The 15,647-nt window shown below is 38.7% G+C and overlaps 1 protein-coding gene across 8 annotated transcripts in view; it reads right to left on the bottom strand.

Annotated features, from left to right (window-relative positions):
- Window positions 1-15,647, bottom strand: part of smurf1 (SMAD specific E3 ubiquitin protein ligase 1) — a 159,033-nt gene that overhangs the window by 31,763 nt on the left and 111,623 nt on the right. For 7 of the 8 annotated variants that reach the window (XM_072268676.1, XM_072268675.1, XM_072268677.1 and 4 more), the window contains 7 exons: window positions 9,366-9,570; window positions 9,131-9,234; window positions 6,947-7,061; window positions 4,896-5,074; window positions 4,370-4,507; window positions 2,672-2,792; window positions 55-256 (listed from right to left, as the gene is read on the bottom strand). In XM_072268676.1, the coding sequence (XP_072124777.1) occupies window positions 55-256; window positions 2,672-2,792; window positions 4,370-4,507; window positions 4,896-5,074; window positions 6,947-7,061; window positions 9,131-9,234; window positions 9,366-9,570 (1,064 nt within the window). Of the gene's footprint in view, window positions 1-54; window positions 257-2,671; window positions 2,815-4,369; window positions 4,508-4,895; window positions 5,075-6,946; window positions 7,062-9,130; window positions 9,235-9,365; window positions 9,571-15,647 lie in introns of those variants that run through there. The other variant, XM_072268684.1, reaches the window with a different exon arrangement.

Raw genomic sequence — 15,647 nt, 5'->3', positions numbered from 1 at the left:
CTAGCAATATAAAATCAACAAAATTTAGTAAAGTATGATTCATCTGACAGCCACCTTGTAATGCCTTGAATCCCTGCAGAGGTACCCTGGAAGAACCGGTTACAAACTGAAGCAGTCGAGCTCTTCTTTCCTCATCAAACATCTCCACTGTTTGCCAGAACCATTTCACAATGTTGCTGTCAGATGTACAATGCTTTAGACGTGTGTTAGCTTTCCAGTCCTTTATGTCAATCTTCCCCAACCCACCAATAATAAGCTGCAGGAATAAAAAAATCAGATGCAAAGAATCTATGAACATCGTCTACATTGTACTTGTGCATACATGTACTTGAATATGACAATAAACTTGACTTTGATTTTATACAAAGGTATATGCAAAATTGTTAACAAATCAAAAGCTAATAAAAATATCAGCTGTGTGTTTTACATAACTATTTCTAATTATGTAAATAAAATTAAAAAGCAAATGCTAGAAATCTAAAACAAAAAAAAGAGTATGAAAGAAATACTCAGAACATAAGAAAATAAGGCAGCAGTATACCAACAAGCCTGTCAAATGATCATGGCTGGTCTATGCTGACTCTTCTATGCTATTGCTCCAACCCACTCTGTTCCTCAACCTACCCACTTCCACATTAAACACATCTACTGATTCAGCTTCCACCAAGGCAGAGAATGCCAGAAGTTCACCACTCCCTGCAAGAAGAAAATTCTATATATCTCATTTCTAGATGACTGGCTCCTAATCGTGTAGTTATGTCTATTTCTTCAAGATTCTCTCACTAGCGAAAACATCCCAAATCTACCCTTTAAAGCCTTTTTGGCATTTTATAGAACAGCAGGTCAAGCAACATCTGTGGCAGGAGAAAGTTAATGATTCAGGTTCAGGATCCTTTGTTACAACTGCAAAAGGAAGAAATACAAGTTAGTTTTCAATAACAAAAGGAAAAAAAGAACCTTCTCACCTATTGAAAACAAATTTTTTCCCCAGTTCTGGCAAAGAGTCCAAGACTCAAAACATTAATTGCTTTTCCTTTTACGGATGTTGCTTGACCTACTGAGTGTTTCCAGCGATTAAGCTTCAAATTATGTTAACCAGTAATAGAAATTAAACATTGTCAGTGCCTTGTACATCTCTTTCATGGATGAATCTAAACAAATTTGTAATGTGTGATGTTAGGGATTATACTCTACATATAGCTGAAATTAACATTTTAAAGGATTGCCAAGAAACTGTCAAGCAGAAAGAAGTGAGGAAGAACTTTAAACTTCTGTAAGGCAGGTCCACAATATTCAGCTGTGCAAATTAGTTTAACAGATTAGTTTTCTTAGTTACTACGCCTCCGCTGCATCTGTTCCCAGGATGCAGCTTTCTGTTCCAGTACATCACTGGTATCCTCCGTCTTTAAAGAACGGAATTTCCTTCCCTCTACTATTGATGCTGTCCTCACCCGCATCTTCTCCATTTCCCAAACATCTGTGCTCACCCTACCTTCCTGCCACCGAACAGTGAGAGTTCCTCTTGACCTAAGCTAACAGCCAATCAGACTCCACATCAAACACATTATCCTCCGCAACGTCTGCCATCTTCAAAGGGATTCTACCACTAAACATATCTTTACCTACCCGCCCCTTCCGCTTTCCACATGGATCGCTCCCTCCACGATTCCCTCGTCCATTTGTCCCCAGGTGAGGCAGCACTTCTGCAAATCTGCTGGGTTCATCTATTGTGACCCATGCTCCTGGTGTGGCCTCCTCTACATTGTTGAGACCCATCATAAATTGGGAAGCAGCTCCGCTCCATCCGCCACAAGTGGGATTTCCCGGTGGCCTAACATTTCAATTCTGATTCCCATTACTGTTCTGACATGTCGGTTCATAGCCTCCTCTTGTGCCAAAAGATGAGGCCATCCTCAGGATGGAAAGGAAACAACTTATATTCCGTCTGGATACCCTCCAACCTGATGACATGAATGTTGATTTCTCCTTCTGGTAAACAAAGTTCCCCTCCCTCCTTCCTCTATTCCCCACTCTAACCTTTTACCTATTCTCACCCGCCTGCTACTTCCCTGGGTCCCCTCCTCCTTCCCTTTCTCCTATGGTCCAATCCCCTCCCCTATCAGGTTCTTTTTCCTCCAGCCTTTGACATTTCCCAGCTACCTGGCTTCAACTATCACCTTCCAGCTAGCCTCCTTTCCTTCTCCCCACCTAGCATCTTCCCCCTTCCTTCTCAGTCCTGAAAAGGGTTCTTGGCCCGAAACGTTAACTGTTTATTCTTTTCCGTAGATGCTGCTTGACCTGCTGATTTCCTCCAACATTTTGTGTTTGTTGCTTAGAAATCAGAACCCTCCTGATGTCCAGAGATTTTGCCAGTTGATTGTATTCATTGTATCTGTACTTCAATGGTTTCCAGGCTTGTATCTTCTCAAATTATACCAGAATATTCCAACCTCACACAAATTTACTGTATTTTCTGGCAGAAAAACCATGCAGATTTTACAAAGGAATTGGAGATTTCCTGATCTCTACAGCCTTAACCACGAATAGAAAATCCTGCACATTTCAGGCAGCAGGCTGATTGAGAAGGGAACTGGGAAGTGAGTTGGAAACAATCAGTTTAAATATTGAGTAAACTAAGTCACATTTTAACTAAATGTGAAAAGCTTGTTACCTCAATTTCTTTTTGATCAAAAGGTTTAAGGAGATGTTGTGGAATAAGCTCATTAAATCCCTTCTGTAGAGCCAGAAACTGCGCCTCAATTCCTCTCATAAACCTCCAGTTCACATAAAGCCTAAAACACAAGGCATGATGGACTAATGGGATAAAAATGATATAACAAATTCAAAAATAACATTCAAAATTTAAACTTGTAAAAATTCCAGATCAATTGAAACACTCCGGTCTGAAATTATAAAATATAAAAATATACAGCAAATTTTAATGCTATGAACTCTTATGTACTAATTAGAAAAAGCATTGTGAAGGATGACTAACGTGACGGTAGGACCACTCAAGGATAAAGGGGGAATTTGCCTAGAGGCAGAGGAGGTTTGGGAATACTGGGGTACTGTTGTTGTAGGTCACAACAGGCCATAGACAGAGTTTGGCAGAGAAGTGACAGATGGCGTTCAATCCAGAAAAGTGTGAAGTGACAGACTTTGGAAGATTGATTGAACTTGAAAGCAGAGTACAAGGTCAAAGGCATGATTCTTAGCAGTGTGGTGGATGGAACAGAGGAACCTTGGGGTCGAGATCCACAGTTGTTTCAAAGTTGCTGTACAAGTTGATTGGGTGGTTAAGAAGGTGTATGGTGTGCTAACTTTCATTGCTAGTGGGACTGAGTTCAAGAGCACCAGGGCAATATTGCAGCTCTGTAAAACTCTGGTTATACCATACTTGGGAGTTTTGTGTTCAGTTCTGGTCAGAGCATTATATGAAAGATGTGGAAGCTTTACAGAAGGTGCAGATATTAACCAAGATGCTGTTTGAATTGGAGAACATGCTTAATGAGGAAAGGTTGCGCAAGTTTTCTCTTTGGAATGAAGGAGGATGAGAGGTGATTTTATAAAGACGTATAAAATCACGAGAGGCATAGATAGAGTAGACAGCCAGCACCTTTTAACCAGGGCAGTGAAGGCCAATACTGAGGATATCCCTTTAAGGTGAGTGGAGGGAAGTTTAATGGAGATATCGGAGGTAGATTTTTGTTTACACAAAATTGTGGGTGCCTGGAATGCATTGCCCAGGCTGGTGGTAGAGGCTTATATAAGAGAGACATTTAAAAGATTCTTAGATAGGCACATGGGTGCAAGAAAAATAGAGAAATTTGGGCTGCACAGGAGGGAAAGACTTACTGTTTTATATAGATCAGCAACACATTATGGGATGAAGGGCACATAACTGTGCTGTACTGCTCTATGTTCTATAACACTTAATACAACTTGTACACTTACCTTAAGTGTTGGCTTTCCATGAACATATTTTGCTACTTATTACAATCAAGTTTTACAATTACTGAACTAGTAAAACTATATATGTACTGTAAATGTTGACCTGTGTTAGTCCAGCTGCATCTAAGACAAAAATTATTGTTTGATCACGGGCAAATAGTTTGAGCTGCAAATATTCCTTGATAATGTATCCTAGAACTGCTAGCCAAGAAAGCTAATGTGCAAACAATAATTAGTATTGTTTGATAAAGGAAAACATTTTTCCAGAGAAAATATTACAAAATATATTATTTTAATAAGTGATTAAAAGGTCAGAATGTGCAGGCAGGAGCAGAGAGCATATGTCAAAATACTTTGCATTAAAGAGTTGTGGAAAAACGTTTAACTTCAGGCAGTATCATGAAATGAAATCTCTTACCTCACATATTCTCGCTTATTCTCTTCTGTTACAGGAACATTTCTGCCATTTGGTTTCAGCTCTTGTTGAATAATCCGACCAAAACAGTTATGTTCGACACAAAATGTATGATCAAGGACAGGTGTAATATCATTTTCACTGTTACAGAAAGAAAAACATAATTAAATCAGTTCACTGGATATTGTTCTGTTTATTATCTGAAATACAAAGTGCAGTTTTATACAAACATTTAAAACAGTAAATCAATTTATTTTTGATGTTCAAATGTTGTCATTCTACACACTATAGATAATTGACATATGTACCTTTTGTAACAACACAATTAACACTGCATATAAATCAGAGAACTTTACACAATATTTCATTAAAATATTGAAAATCTGTAATCTAAATTATCATTTGTATTTCAAGAGCCATGAATATTGCTATGGTTTCAATAGTATAGCCTTTTAGTATATGATATTAGTCTAGCAGAAAAATTCAAGGGTTAATTCTATGGTAACGTAATTCTATTAGTTCAACTCACAGGATCCAAACCAGGCTTTTGTGCAATTCTGGGTCCACAGTTTCCAAGTCTGATAACTGGATAGGCTTTCCTAACAGCTGCTTGTAGAATGGCAATGTGAAACCACCATTAATGTAGTGTCCATGAAATACAGCCAGTCCCATTATCCGACCCACAAAATGGAAGTAGGACAAGTGCTCCTGTAGAAGAAAGTCACTTGCTTCAGTAAAAAGTATAATACTGCCATCCTGTGGCTGATAAACAGCATCAGAAACAATTGTACAAGCAATCTTCCCTAAATCATGCACATTTTTATGTCTCAAAATTATGTAATATTAATACAAAATAATATTACATCAAAAGCAGGGAGTAAGTTAATCTACTGCAGCCAAATAAAAAATATTCTTTATAGTGTAAAATATATTTACTTTGCAACTGTCACCAAGTAGGATCTTGTCTTGTATGGTAAAGTAAAACAAAGGTTTTCATTATTATGGAAATGAACCATTTCATTTACTTGACAGCATTACTAATGATAGTGACTTTGAATAGTGAATGAAGTTATATGTTATCTTTTGAGATACCAGAATTTCATTCACTATCATGAGTAATACTGTATCTTCTGGCTTAACAGCTGATGCAAACTTCTTCCAAATTCTATCTTCTACTTTTGACTTGGAATCCAGAAAGTTATAAGTTCAAGTCTTTCCACTACAAGAAGTCAACATAACTGACAAGGTTCACTTTAGTTCAGACTTTATATTCAAAAATTGGGCAACAGTTACCATATTAAATAAAAATACCAAGTCTAAGGACCGTTACTACCAGTAGCAACATAGGTCACTGTTTGTTGATAAGTCAAAATTTAAACAGCTATTGATGTACCAATGCAGGTCAATAATAAAGCTTTATTTGATAATATGAACATCCTTAGTTAGCCACTTTATGCGGCAAGTCAACATGAAATAAAATTATTGATTTCATTTCTAACTATATTTGACTACAGGCAGTGACAAAATAGGTTTTCTAAAAGAGGCCTCAGAATAAGAAAGTAACTATTAATAAAGACAGTATTAGATGAGAAACATGAATCTATTTCATCAGCAAGTTTTATTTATTGTTAAAGGTGTCTAAATGAATTTGCTTAAAACTCAGCTTGAAATATAGCAAAAGGAGAAGAAGCTTTGATTATCATATGTAGTGTACCTCAACTGAACTATGTACATTTTCTTTATAACCCATTTGATACAGCAGGTGAAGAAGATTCTCTCCAATTTAGTTTAATCAATGCTGCAATATGTATGTGTATATCACAAATGTACTTGCCTTCATCCCAAAGAGAAAGATAAAAAATTAAGTTTACAGATTTGGACACCTTACAGCTGTACGGAAAGCTTGAACGTTGCACTTGCTGAATCATTAAAATCAAATAATAAAAAGTAATTGAACCGAATATACAAATTCATTGTCAAATTAAGTCAAATTTATACAATATTAATACTTTATAAATACTCTGTTAGAAACATGAAGCCGATCCTTAACCTCAGTAAGAAAAAGCAATTACATAAATTAATAAAGTATCAAAACCAAGGATATTATAGTATGGAAGTGAAGAAATAAAAGCCAATATTTGCAGAAGATATGCATTTCTTTACTTGGAGTTATATACCTCTTAAAATAAAAACCTTATAGACTATAATTAAAGATAAATATCAAATATCCTTAACTGGGTGGTGGTTAAAATACTTGCATGGTTCCCCGCAGGAAGTATTTTAGAATTTAAAAATCTATGTCCAGAAACCAATAAGGTTAAAATAACTTACTATAAGCATTATTAGTCTACCTCTTCTAACATGCAAATTTAATTTCACAATGAAGCAAGGTGGTCATAGATCAAGTAGCAACAACTCTTAATGCATATTGATAAGAACAAAAATCTCACGGGATGGAGAGGGAGGAGAAGGAAGCTACTAGTGCAAAGACATGATTTTTTTCATAATAGGAACAGTGACAAAACAAATTCCTATTCAGTTACGATTATTCCAAATCTCACTTTGACTTTGAATACTCACAGGGTTGACAGCAGAATCTGGATTGATCTGTAGTGTGTAGATATTATCAGTTGAATATTGAAACAACCCATAGTAAGGATTCAACATTTCATGACAGAGCAAATACAACCACTCCCTACAGAACAAGCAAATGCATTTGATTAATATTTATTAACAACCAGCACAATGAAGTGAACAAGTAGGGCACTTTTGTCTTTAGATTGACATTTCTGATTAATTTCAATGGCAGTTCTATTACTTTAATGTCAATTTCTGCATATCAAATTCACACCCAATTTATGAATTAAGGCTCATCTTCCTTTTAAATACCACCATTAACTTTGGTCAGTACTACCCACGGCCAGAATGATTCCTTTGTGGTTAACTAAGCAAGGAAAGCATTCTTTCAAAGGGCCTTAAAATATTAAACATGTAGTTGGGTGGAGTTCAAGGATGGCAGCAATAATCCAAGTTATTTGCCAAAGGGATGAGACCAGAATAATCACATGTAAAATGTTAAGAAGACAGTGAAAGCAAACGTGATTGCTTAAGAGTCTGAGACACAAGAAATTACACTCAGTGGCCACTTTATTAAGGTACCTTCTGTACCTAATAAAGTGGCCACAGGAATGGAACCCAGTGTGGTCTTCTGCTGCTGTAGCTCATTCACTTCAAGGTTCGTCATGTTGTGCACTCAGAGATGCTCTTTTACACCCACTGTTATAAAGCATGGTTACATGAGGTACTGTCGCCTTCCTGCCAGCTTAAACCAGTCTGGCCATTTTTCTCTGACCTCTCTCCTTTGCAAGGCATTTTCACCAACTGCCAGTCACTAGATTTTTTTTTGTTTTTCACACCATTCATTGTAAACTCTAGAGAATGCTGTGCATGAAAATCACAAAAGATCAGCAATCTCTGAAATACTTAAATCACTCTGGCACCAACAGTCATTCCAGTGTCAGTCACTTAGATCACATTTCTTCCCCATTCTGATGTTTGGTCTTAACAACTGAACCTCTTGACCATGTCTGCATACTTATATACATTGAGTTGCCACCACATGATTGGCTGATTAGATATTTGCATTAACAAGCAAGTGCAGAGGTGTACACTAATAAAGTGGCCACTGAGTATATATTGGAAAAACTGTGTGTTAGAGAAATAGTGGATTCACTGGTAGAGAATTTCCAAAACTTCTTCAGCTAGCTAGAAGATAGTAAATATCCATGTCTACTTCAGTACAGAAAATAAAGTTCAGGACTGCCAGTTAGCCTAACACTACATGTAGAAAGTGTCACTGCAGTACTTAAGCAATTCATAACTTGATTATGTAGAGTTATAATGGTTTCGTGAAAAAGAAAGCAAATTTGGCAAAATTGAGCTTTTATGAGGATACAACTACTAAGTATGTAGGCTAACAAACAAAGATAGTAAAACTGGATTTTGGAAATATACCACATAAAAATCCAAGCTAATTACTAATTTTATATGCCATACTTCATCTTTAACTGTATCTGCTGGCTTAACAGCTGATGCAAACTTCTTCCAAATTCTAACTTCTACTTTTATTGACTTGGAATCCAGAAAGTTAAAAGTTCAAGTCTTTCCACCACATGTAGTCAACATAACTGTACGAGGTTCACTTTAGTTCAGACTCTATACTCAAAAATTGGGCAACAGTTATCATATTAAATAAAAATACACTCTACAACATAATTAAAATTGTCAATCAAGTTAATCAACAGAAAAATTAAGGACAAACAAAATTTTCATGTTTTTCTCCAATTTACATTCATTACAACTTTTAAAATGTACTTCAGCATGTGCTATTTAATAACTACTTGATCTGGTGCTTTACGGAAGTATTTTGCTGCCAAAGTGTTTGAATTGCAGCCACAGGCTTAGCTCAGTTTACCCAGGCTGCACCTTCTCTATGCATGCTCAGAAGTAATTAAGATCTTGCTAAAATATGGTTCACACTTCAAGAGCTTAATTTATGTTGTTTTTATAACTGGATATTCTGGTATTGTTGCAATGAATTTTGATGGATGTATTGATTTTAACAACATGAATCAACTATACCGATACATTCTTACATGTTAAATGAATATCGTTAAAAGTTTGCCACTGAAAACAATGCAGTGTTGCAAATATATTCAATACTCCCTCAGAGTCGTGACTGACCTCCACTGTAAAAAATCTCACCTGGCTACTCCACCATAATCCAGGCCTTCTTCACTTCTAAATTTTACCATTAACCGCTTCTTCAGGTCCTTTGGTCTCATTTTCATCACCTGTCGGTATGATTCCTATATGATACAAACTGTAGGTGAACTTACTCGTAAAAAATGTAATTTACTCTAAAATAAAGTTTATCAAATGCAATGTAGAATTCTGTCACTAATGACGAGCACTTGGAACTCTCACAATTCAAGGTTACCTCGAAGATTTCATCCCGAGAAACTTCAATACGGCAGTGCCCTGCTTGTGGTTGCTGCAAAGCAAGCTCATGCCTTAGGACTTTCAACTTCTGTACAAGATCTCGTTCACATCGTGGGACAGACCATTCACCTTCTCCTTCTTCCACTGGTACCTCAGCTGGCACTGGCAATGTCTGATTGGATTCCTTCAGCTGAGTTGGATTGCTGAGAACATCAACCGTATTTATTAATGGTTTGAATAATGATAGCCAGAGATCAATGGTATTTAGGTTAGTGGCATTTATTTGGTGCATAAAAAGACAAGACATAGATGAATTAAGTGAGTTAAACTGTAAAAGGTAAAGTCATTCATCTTGAACTGATAAAGATTACTATAAAATTGCAAAAAAAAAAATTAGGTCCAATGCTAGTAAAATGAGATATCCACACATGCAAACTACAAAAAAGTATTTGGATGCAAAAAAATCAAAACGGATGAAATGTTTTCCTTTATAACTAGAGTGCTAAAATAAAAAAAAGGATGTTGCATTTCAGTTATACAAAGACAAAGTAGCACCACATTTGGAATACTCTGCAGAGTAATGTCATCAGTACTTCAGAAAGAATTTATTGATTGCAAAGTAATGCAGTACAGCGTCATCAAAACTTTACCACTGATTAGATTATGAGTAGAATTCATATAAATTAAATTTATATTCCCAGAGAAAAACAGATAAATTTGATTTAGATTTTAAGGACGTTGGAAGGAATTAATAGGGTAGTTTGAGGGAGTTCTTTCCTAAAGGGGAGTCTGGGACAAAGATCACAAATCTAACATTGTGAATGGCAATGATGCTTCACTCCCAGATGAGCACAATGCCTTTTATGCAACACACATCAAAGTTGCTGGTGAACGCAGCAAGCCAGGCAGCATCTGTAGGAAGAGGTGCAGTCGACGTTTCAGGCCGAGACCCTTCGTCAGGACTATCTGAAGGAAGAGTGAGTAAGGGATTTGAAAGTTGGAGGGGGAGGGGGAGATCCAAAATGATAGGAGAAGACAGGAGGGGGAGGGATAGAACCAAGAGCTGGACAAGTGATAGGCAAAAGGGGATACGAGAGGATCATGGGACAGGAGGTCCGGGAAGAAAGACAAGGGGGGGGGGACCCAGAGGATGGGGAAGAGGTATATTCAGAGGGACAGAGGGAGAAAAAGGAGAGTGAGAGAAAGAATGTGTGCATAAAAATAAGTAACAGATGGGGTACGAGGGGAAGGTGGGGCCTTAGCGGAAGTTAGAGAAGTCGATGTTCATGCCATCAGGTTGGAGGCTACCCAGACGGAATATAAGGTGTTGTTCTTCCAACCTGAGTGTGGCTTCATCTTTACAGTAGAGGAGGCCGTGGATAGACATGTCAGAATGGGAATGGGATGTGGAATTAAAATGTGTGGCCACTGGGAGATCCTGCTTTCTCTGGCGGACAGAGCGTAGATGTTCAGCAAAGCGGTCTCCCAGTCTGCGTCGGGTCTCGCCAATATATAAAAGGCCACATCGGGAGCACCGGACGCAGTATATCACCCCAGTCGACTCACAGGTGAAGTGTTGCCTCACCTGGAAGGACTGTTTGGGGCCCTGAATGGTGGTAAGGGAGGAAGTGTAAAGGCATGTGTAGCACTTGTTCTGCTTACACGGATAAGTGCCACGGCCTCCTCTACTGTAAAGATGAAGCCACACTCAGGTTGGAGGAACAACACCTTATATTCCGTCTGGGTAGCCTCCAACCTGATGGCATGAACATCGACTTCTCTAACTTCCGCTAAGGCCCCACCTCCCCCTCGTACCCCATTTGTTACTTATTTTTATGCACACATTCTTTCTCTCACTCTCCTTTTTCTCCCTCTGTCCCTCTGAATATACCTCTTGCCCATCCTCTGGGTCCCCCCCCCTTGTCTTTCTTCCCGGACCTCCTGTCCCATGATCCTCTCGTATTCCCTTTTGCCTATCACCTGTCCAGCTCTTGGCTCTATCCCTCCCCCTCCTGTCTTCTCCTATCATTTTGGATCTCCCCCTCCCCCTCCAACTCCAACTTTCAAATCCCTTACTCACTCTTCCTTCAGTTAGTCCTGACGAAGGGTCTCGGCCTGAAACGTCCACTGCACCTCTTCCTACAGATGCTGCCTGGCCTGCTGTGTTCACCAGCAACTTTGACGTGTGTTACAATGCCCTTTATGCAAGCTTTGAGAGGAAGAATAAAACTACTGCTATAAAAATCCCTGCAGCATCCAGTGACCCTGTGATTTCTGTCTTAGAGATGTTGTCAGAATGACTTTGAAGAGGGTGAACACTCGTAAGGCAACAGGCCCCGATGCTGTACCTGGTAGTATTCTGAAAGCCTGTGCCAACAAACTGGCAAGTGTGTTCAAAGCCATTTTCAATCTCCCAATGCCATAGTCGGAAGTTCCTACCAGCTTCAAAAGGGCAACAATCATACCCAAGAAGAGCAGGATGAGCTGACTGAACAACTGTTGTGGTGAGGAAGTGCTTTGACAGGTTGGTTATGGCTAGAATCAACTCCTGCCTAAGCAAACCCACTGCAGTGTCTGCCTATCACCACAACAGACCTACAGTGGATGTGATCTCACTGGCTCTTCACGAGGCTTTGGATCACCTGGACAACAGTAATACTTAGGTCAGGTTCCTGTTAACTGACTACAGTTCAGTGCTTAACATAATCATTCTTATAGCTCTGATCAAAAAGCTTCAAAACCTGGGTCTCTGTACCTCCCTCTGCAAATGAACCCTCAATTTCCTCAACGGAAAACCAAAGTCTGTGTGGATCAGAAATAATAACGCCACCTCGCTGATAATTAATACTGGTGCACGTCAAGGACGTGTGCTTAGCCCACTGCTCTACTCTCTCTATACCAATGACTGTGTGGTTAGGCACAGCTCAAATGCCATATACTATTGTTGGCTGAATTTCAGATGGTGACGAGAAGACATACGGGAGTGAGACAGACCAGTAGGTTGAGTGATCACAGCAACAACCTTGCACTCAACGCCAGTAAGACCAAGGAATTGATTGTGGAATTTAGAAACGGTGAGACAAGGAATACACACCAGTTCTCATTGAGGAATCAGAAGTGGAAAGGGTGAGCAATTTCAAGTTTCTGGGTGTCAACATCCCTGTGGATCTATCTTGGGCCAAACATATCGAAGTTACAAAGAAGGCACGACAGCAGCTATATTTCATTAGAAGTTTGAGGAAATTTAGTATGTCACCAATGATACTCGCAAATTTCTACAAGTGTACGGTGAAGAGTATTCTAACTTGCTGCATCACCATCTGGTATGGTGGGGGTTGGGGAGGGTCACTGCACAGGATCGAAATAAGCTACAGAAAGTTGTAAACTCAGTCTGCTCCATCATGGGCTGTAGTTTCCCCAGCACCCAGGATATTATCAAGGAGCAATGTCTCAAAAACGTGGCATCTATTATTAAGGACCCCCATCACCCAGGACATGCCCTCTTCTCATTGCCACCATAAGGGAGGACATACAGGAGCCTGAAGGCACACACTCAATGATTCAAAAATAGTTTCTTCCCCTCTGCCATCAGGTATCTGAATGGACATTGAACCCATGAATACTACCTCACAACTATTTTTTCTCTTTTTGCACTATTTAGTGCACACACCCTTCTTACTGTAATTTAGAGTTTTATTATTATGTACTTGCTGCACCATAACAAATTTCACGACATGTGCCAGTGATATTAAACCTGATTCTGAGTCTGAAATCATGCAGAGTGAATCCATAAAGGGAAGAACAAGAAACATTTTTTCACAATAAATTCGGAAATTTCTCTAATGAAAAACAGTACATGAAATCTCAATTCATTTTAAATATGTAATTGACATACTTTTGGTAGTTGGGTGCATGAAGGGATATGAACCAAATGAGTAAGATAATAAAGGATATAGAGTTGGCATTTTACTAAGTGCAAAAGGGATTCATGGTATTGAATTGCCTGTATCTACTCCTAACTATGAATTACTTATAACAATAACAGGAATCTTTAGTCAATATTAACAGATTTTCATATGCTAAGCCCCTCCCCCAAAGCACTCTATTCATTATCAACTTCAACTAAACTGGTGAGTACTAGGAATTAGTAAAAACCTCCAAATATAGCAAAATAAAACTAAAGCATGCTACCATGGTGTTACGGTGGGCTGAAGCAACCAAAGCCTCATGGTCAGTTGACCATCAATTCCAGGCTGACTTCCAAAGATTGGCCATTGCTTCTATCTCCTGACTTTGGGTTTCATCAGTAGTTACAGGTGAGAAAACTCAACAAATTGACAATGAGGTGCTGTATTATATCAACACGGTGATTTTAGCAGAAGATTTACTTGCAATTCAACAAAAGCAGCAAGCTGTTGTTCTAGTAGGATGGTGAAACAGGTGAGGTATTGCCTCCAGGCACTTAACCCAGCAAGCCAGCCTAAGTGCTACACCTGCCATACATCTCTTCCCTCAATTCCACTCAGGGCCCCAAACAGTCCTTTCAGGTGAGGCAACACCACCTGCGAATATGCTGGGATTGACTATTGTGCCTGATGCAGCCTCTTCTACATTGGTGAGACCCATTGTAAACTGGGGGACTGCTTCATCGAGCACCTCCACTCCATCTGCCACAAACAGGACTTCCCGGTGGCCGAGCATTTTAATTCCAATTCTCAGTCCTGTTCCAAAGTGTCGATCCATGGCCTCTTCTTTTATCAAGACGAGGCCACCCTCAGGGTGGAGGAGCTATACCTTATGTTCCATCTGGGTACCATCCAATCTGATGGTATGAATATCAATTTCTCCTTAGCATTATTTCAGCTTCATCCTGCCTAAGAACCCGCATGATCCATTGTTTGACAAAACTGTCAGGCAGCTAAAAGCACTCTTATGGAGCAGTCATCTCTCTTCAGTGTTTGATACCATTGCCTAAAGCTCATTAAGCATGACATGAATGACTTAATGACATATGCCGATGTCATCAATCTCGAATGTGAAAAGTTGAAGCTGGGTAACATGACTGAATCACAGTTCAAATGTCTTATTTTTATTTGCGGACTTCAGGCAACAGGTGATGCAGACATTTGTGAACGGCTCCTGGCCAGACTGGAGCAAGACCCTGATATGACGATATGCTGCTAGACTACACACCGCCTTCACACACTGACTCCTCTCTGTCACAGGCAGCAGTACAGGCTGCTCCAAGTCCAGCACCTTCAGTATCTTTGTCAACAAGCAACTTGCTGATGGGAGAAACCTGCAGTGCTTAATGTCCTGCAGGATGTTGCGATTATAAAAAAAATACATTTAAAAAAGACAATAACAATAACGATATGAGTTCAACCCAGATAAGTGTGAGATGGTTCATTTTGGTAGGTCAAATATGATAACAGAATATAGTATTAATGGTAAGACTCTTGGCAGTGTGGGGGGTCAGAGGGATCTTGGGGTCTGAGTCCATAGGACACTCAAGGCTATTGCGCAGGTTGACTCTGTGGTTAAGAAAGCATACGGTGCAATGGCCTTCATCAATCGTGAGATTGAGTCTTGAAAAATATTGGAAGGAAGTATTCCAAATTTTTTCTGTACTTTTCAAAGTAAATTTTAAACCTAACCCTTTGACTGCCTTATTCGGTATTGTTGGAGGAAAAGATATTACCTTGGAGACACCTGATTTGCACATTTTGGCTTTTATTTCTCTTAAAGCTAGGAGGGCATTGTTGCTTAAGTGAAAGGATGTTGTTCTGCCTACTCATGCTCAATGGTTAAGCGATGTTATGTCATGCTTAAATTTAGAGAAAATTCGTTGTTCAATTTCTGAATCTAGACAAGACTTTCTACCATTGTGGGGACCATTTTTGAATTATTTCCAAAATCTTTAATTTGTTATTATGTACAGATGTTGGCTAATAATATGTTTTACTATATGAAAAGGATTTTTTCCTTTTTTCTTTCTTTACCAAACAGCTTTTCTTGGTAATGGGTTTAGATGTTTTTTGTACAATAAAGTTATTACTTTTCAATATTACAATTGCATTTTATTTACATGAATATAGGGTAATGAGACTATAAGTGTGACTTAAATATATTGTAATTGATATATAATATATATCCTCCTGTACTCTCTATTCTTTTATGTAAGAAATCAATAACAATATTGAAAAAGAAAAGTGTTTAGGAGCCAAGAGGTAATGTTGCAGCTGGTCAGACCCCACTTGGAGTACTGTGTTCAACTCTG

The sequence above is a fragment of the Mobula birostris genome, chromosome 9, assembly GCF_030028105.1.
Source record: "Mobula birostris isolate sMobBir1 chromosome 9, sMobBir1.hap1, whole genome shotgun sequence".
Taxonomy (NCBI): Eukaryota; Metazoa; Chordata; class Chondrichthyes; order Myliobatiformes; family Myliobatidae; genus Mobula; species Mobula birostris.
Note: the sequence above shows the minus strand (reverse complement) of the source record. Positions and strands in the feature narration are given on the sequence as shown.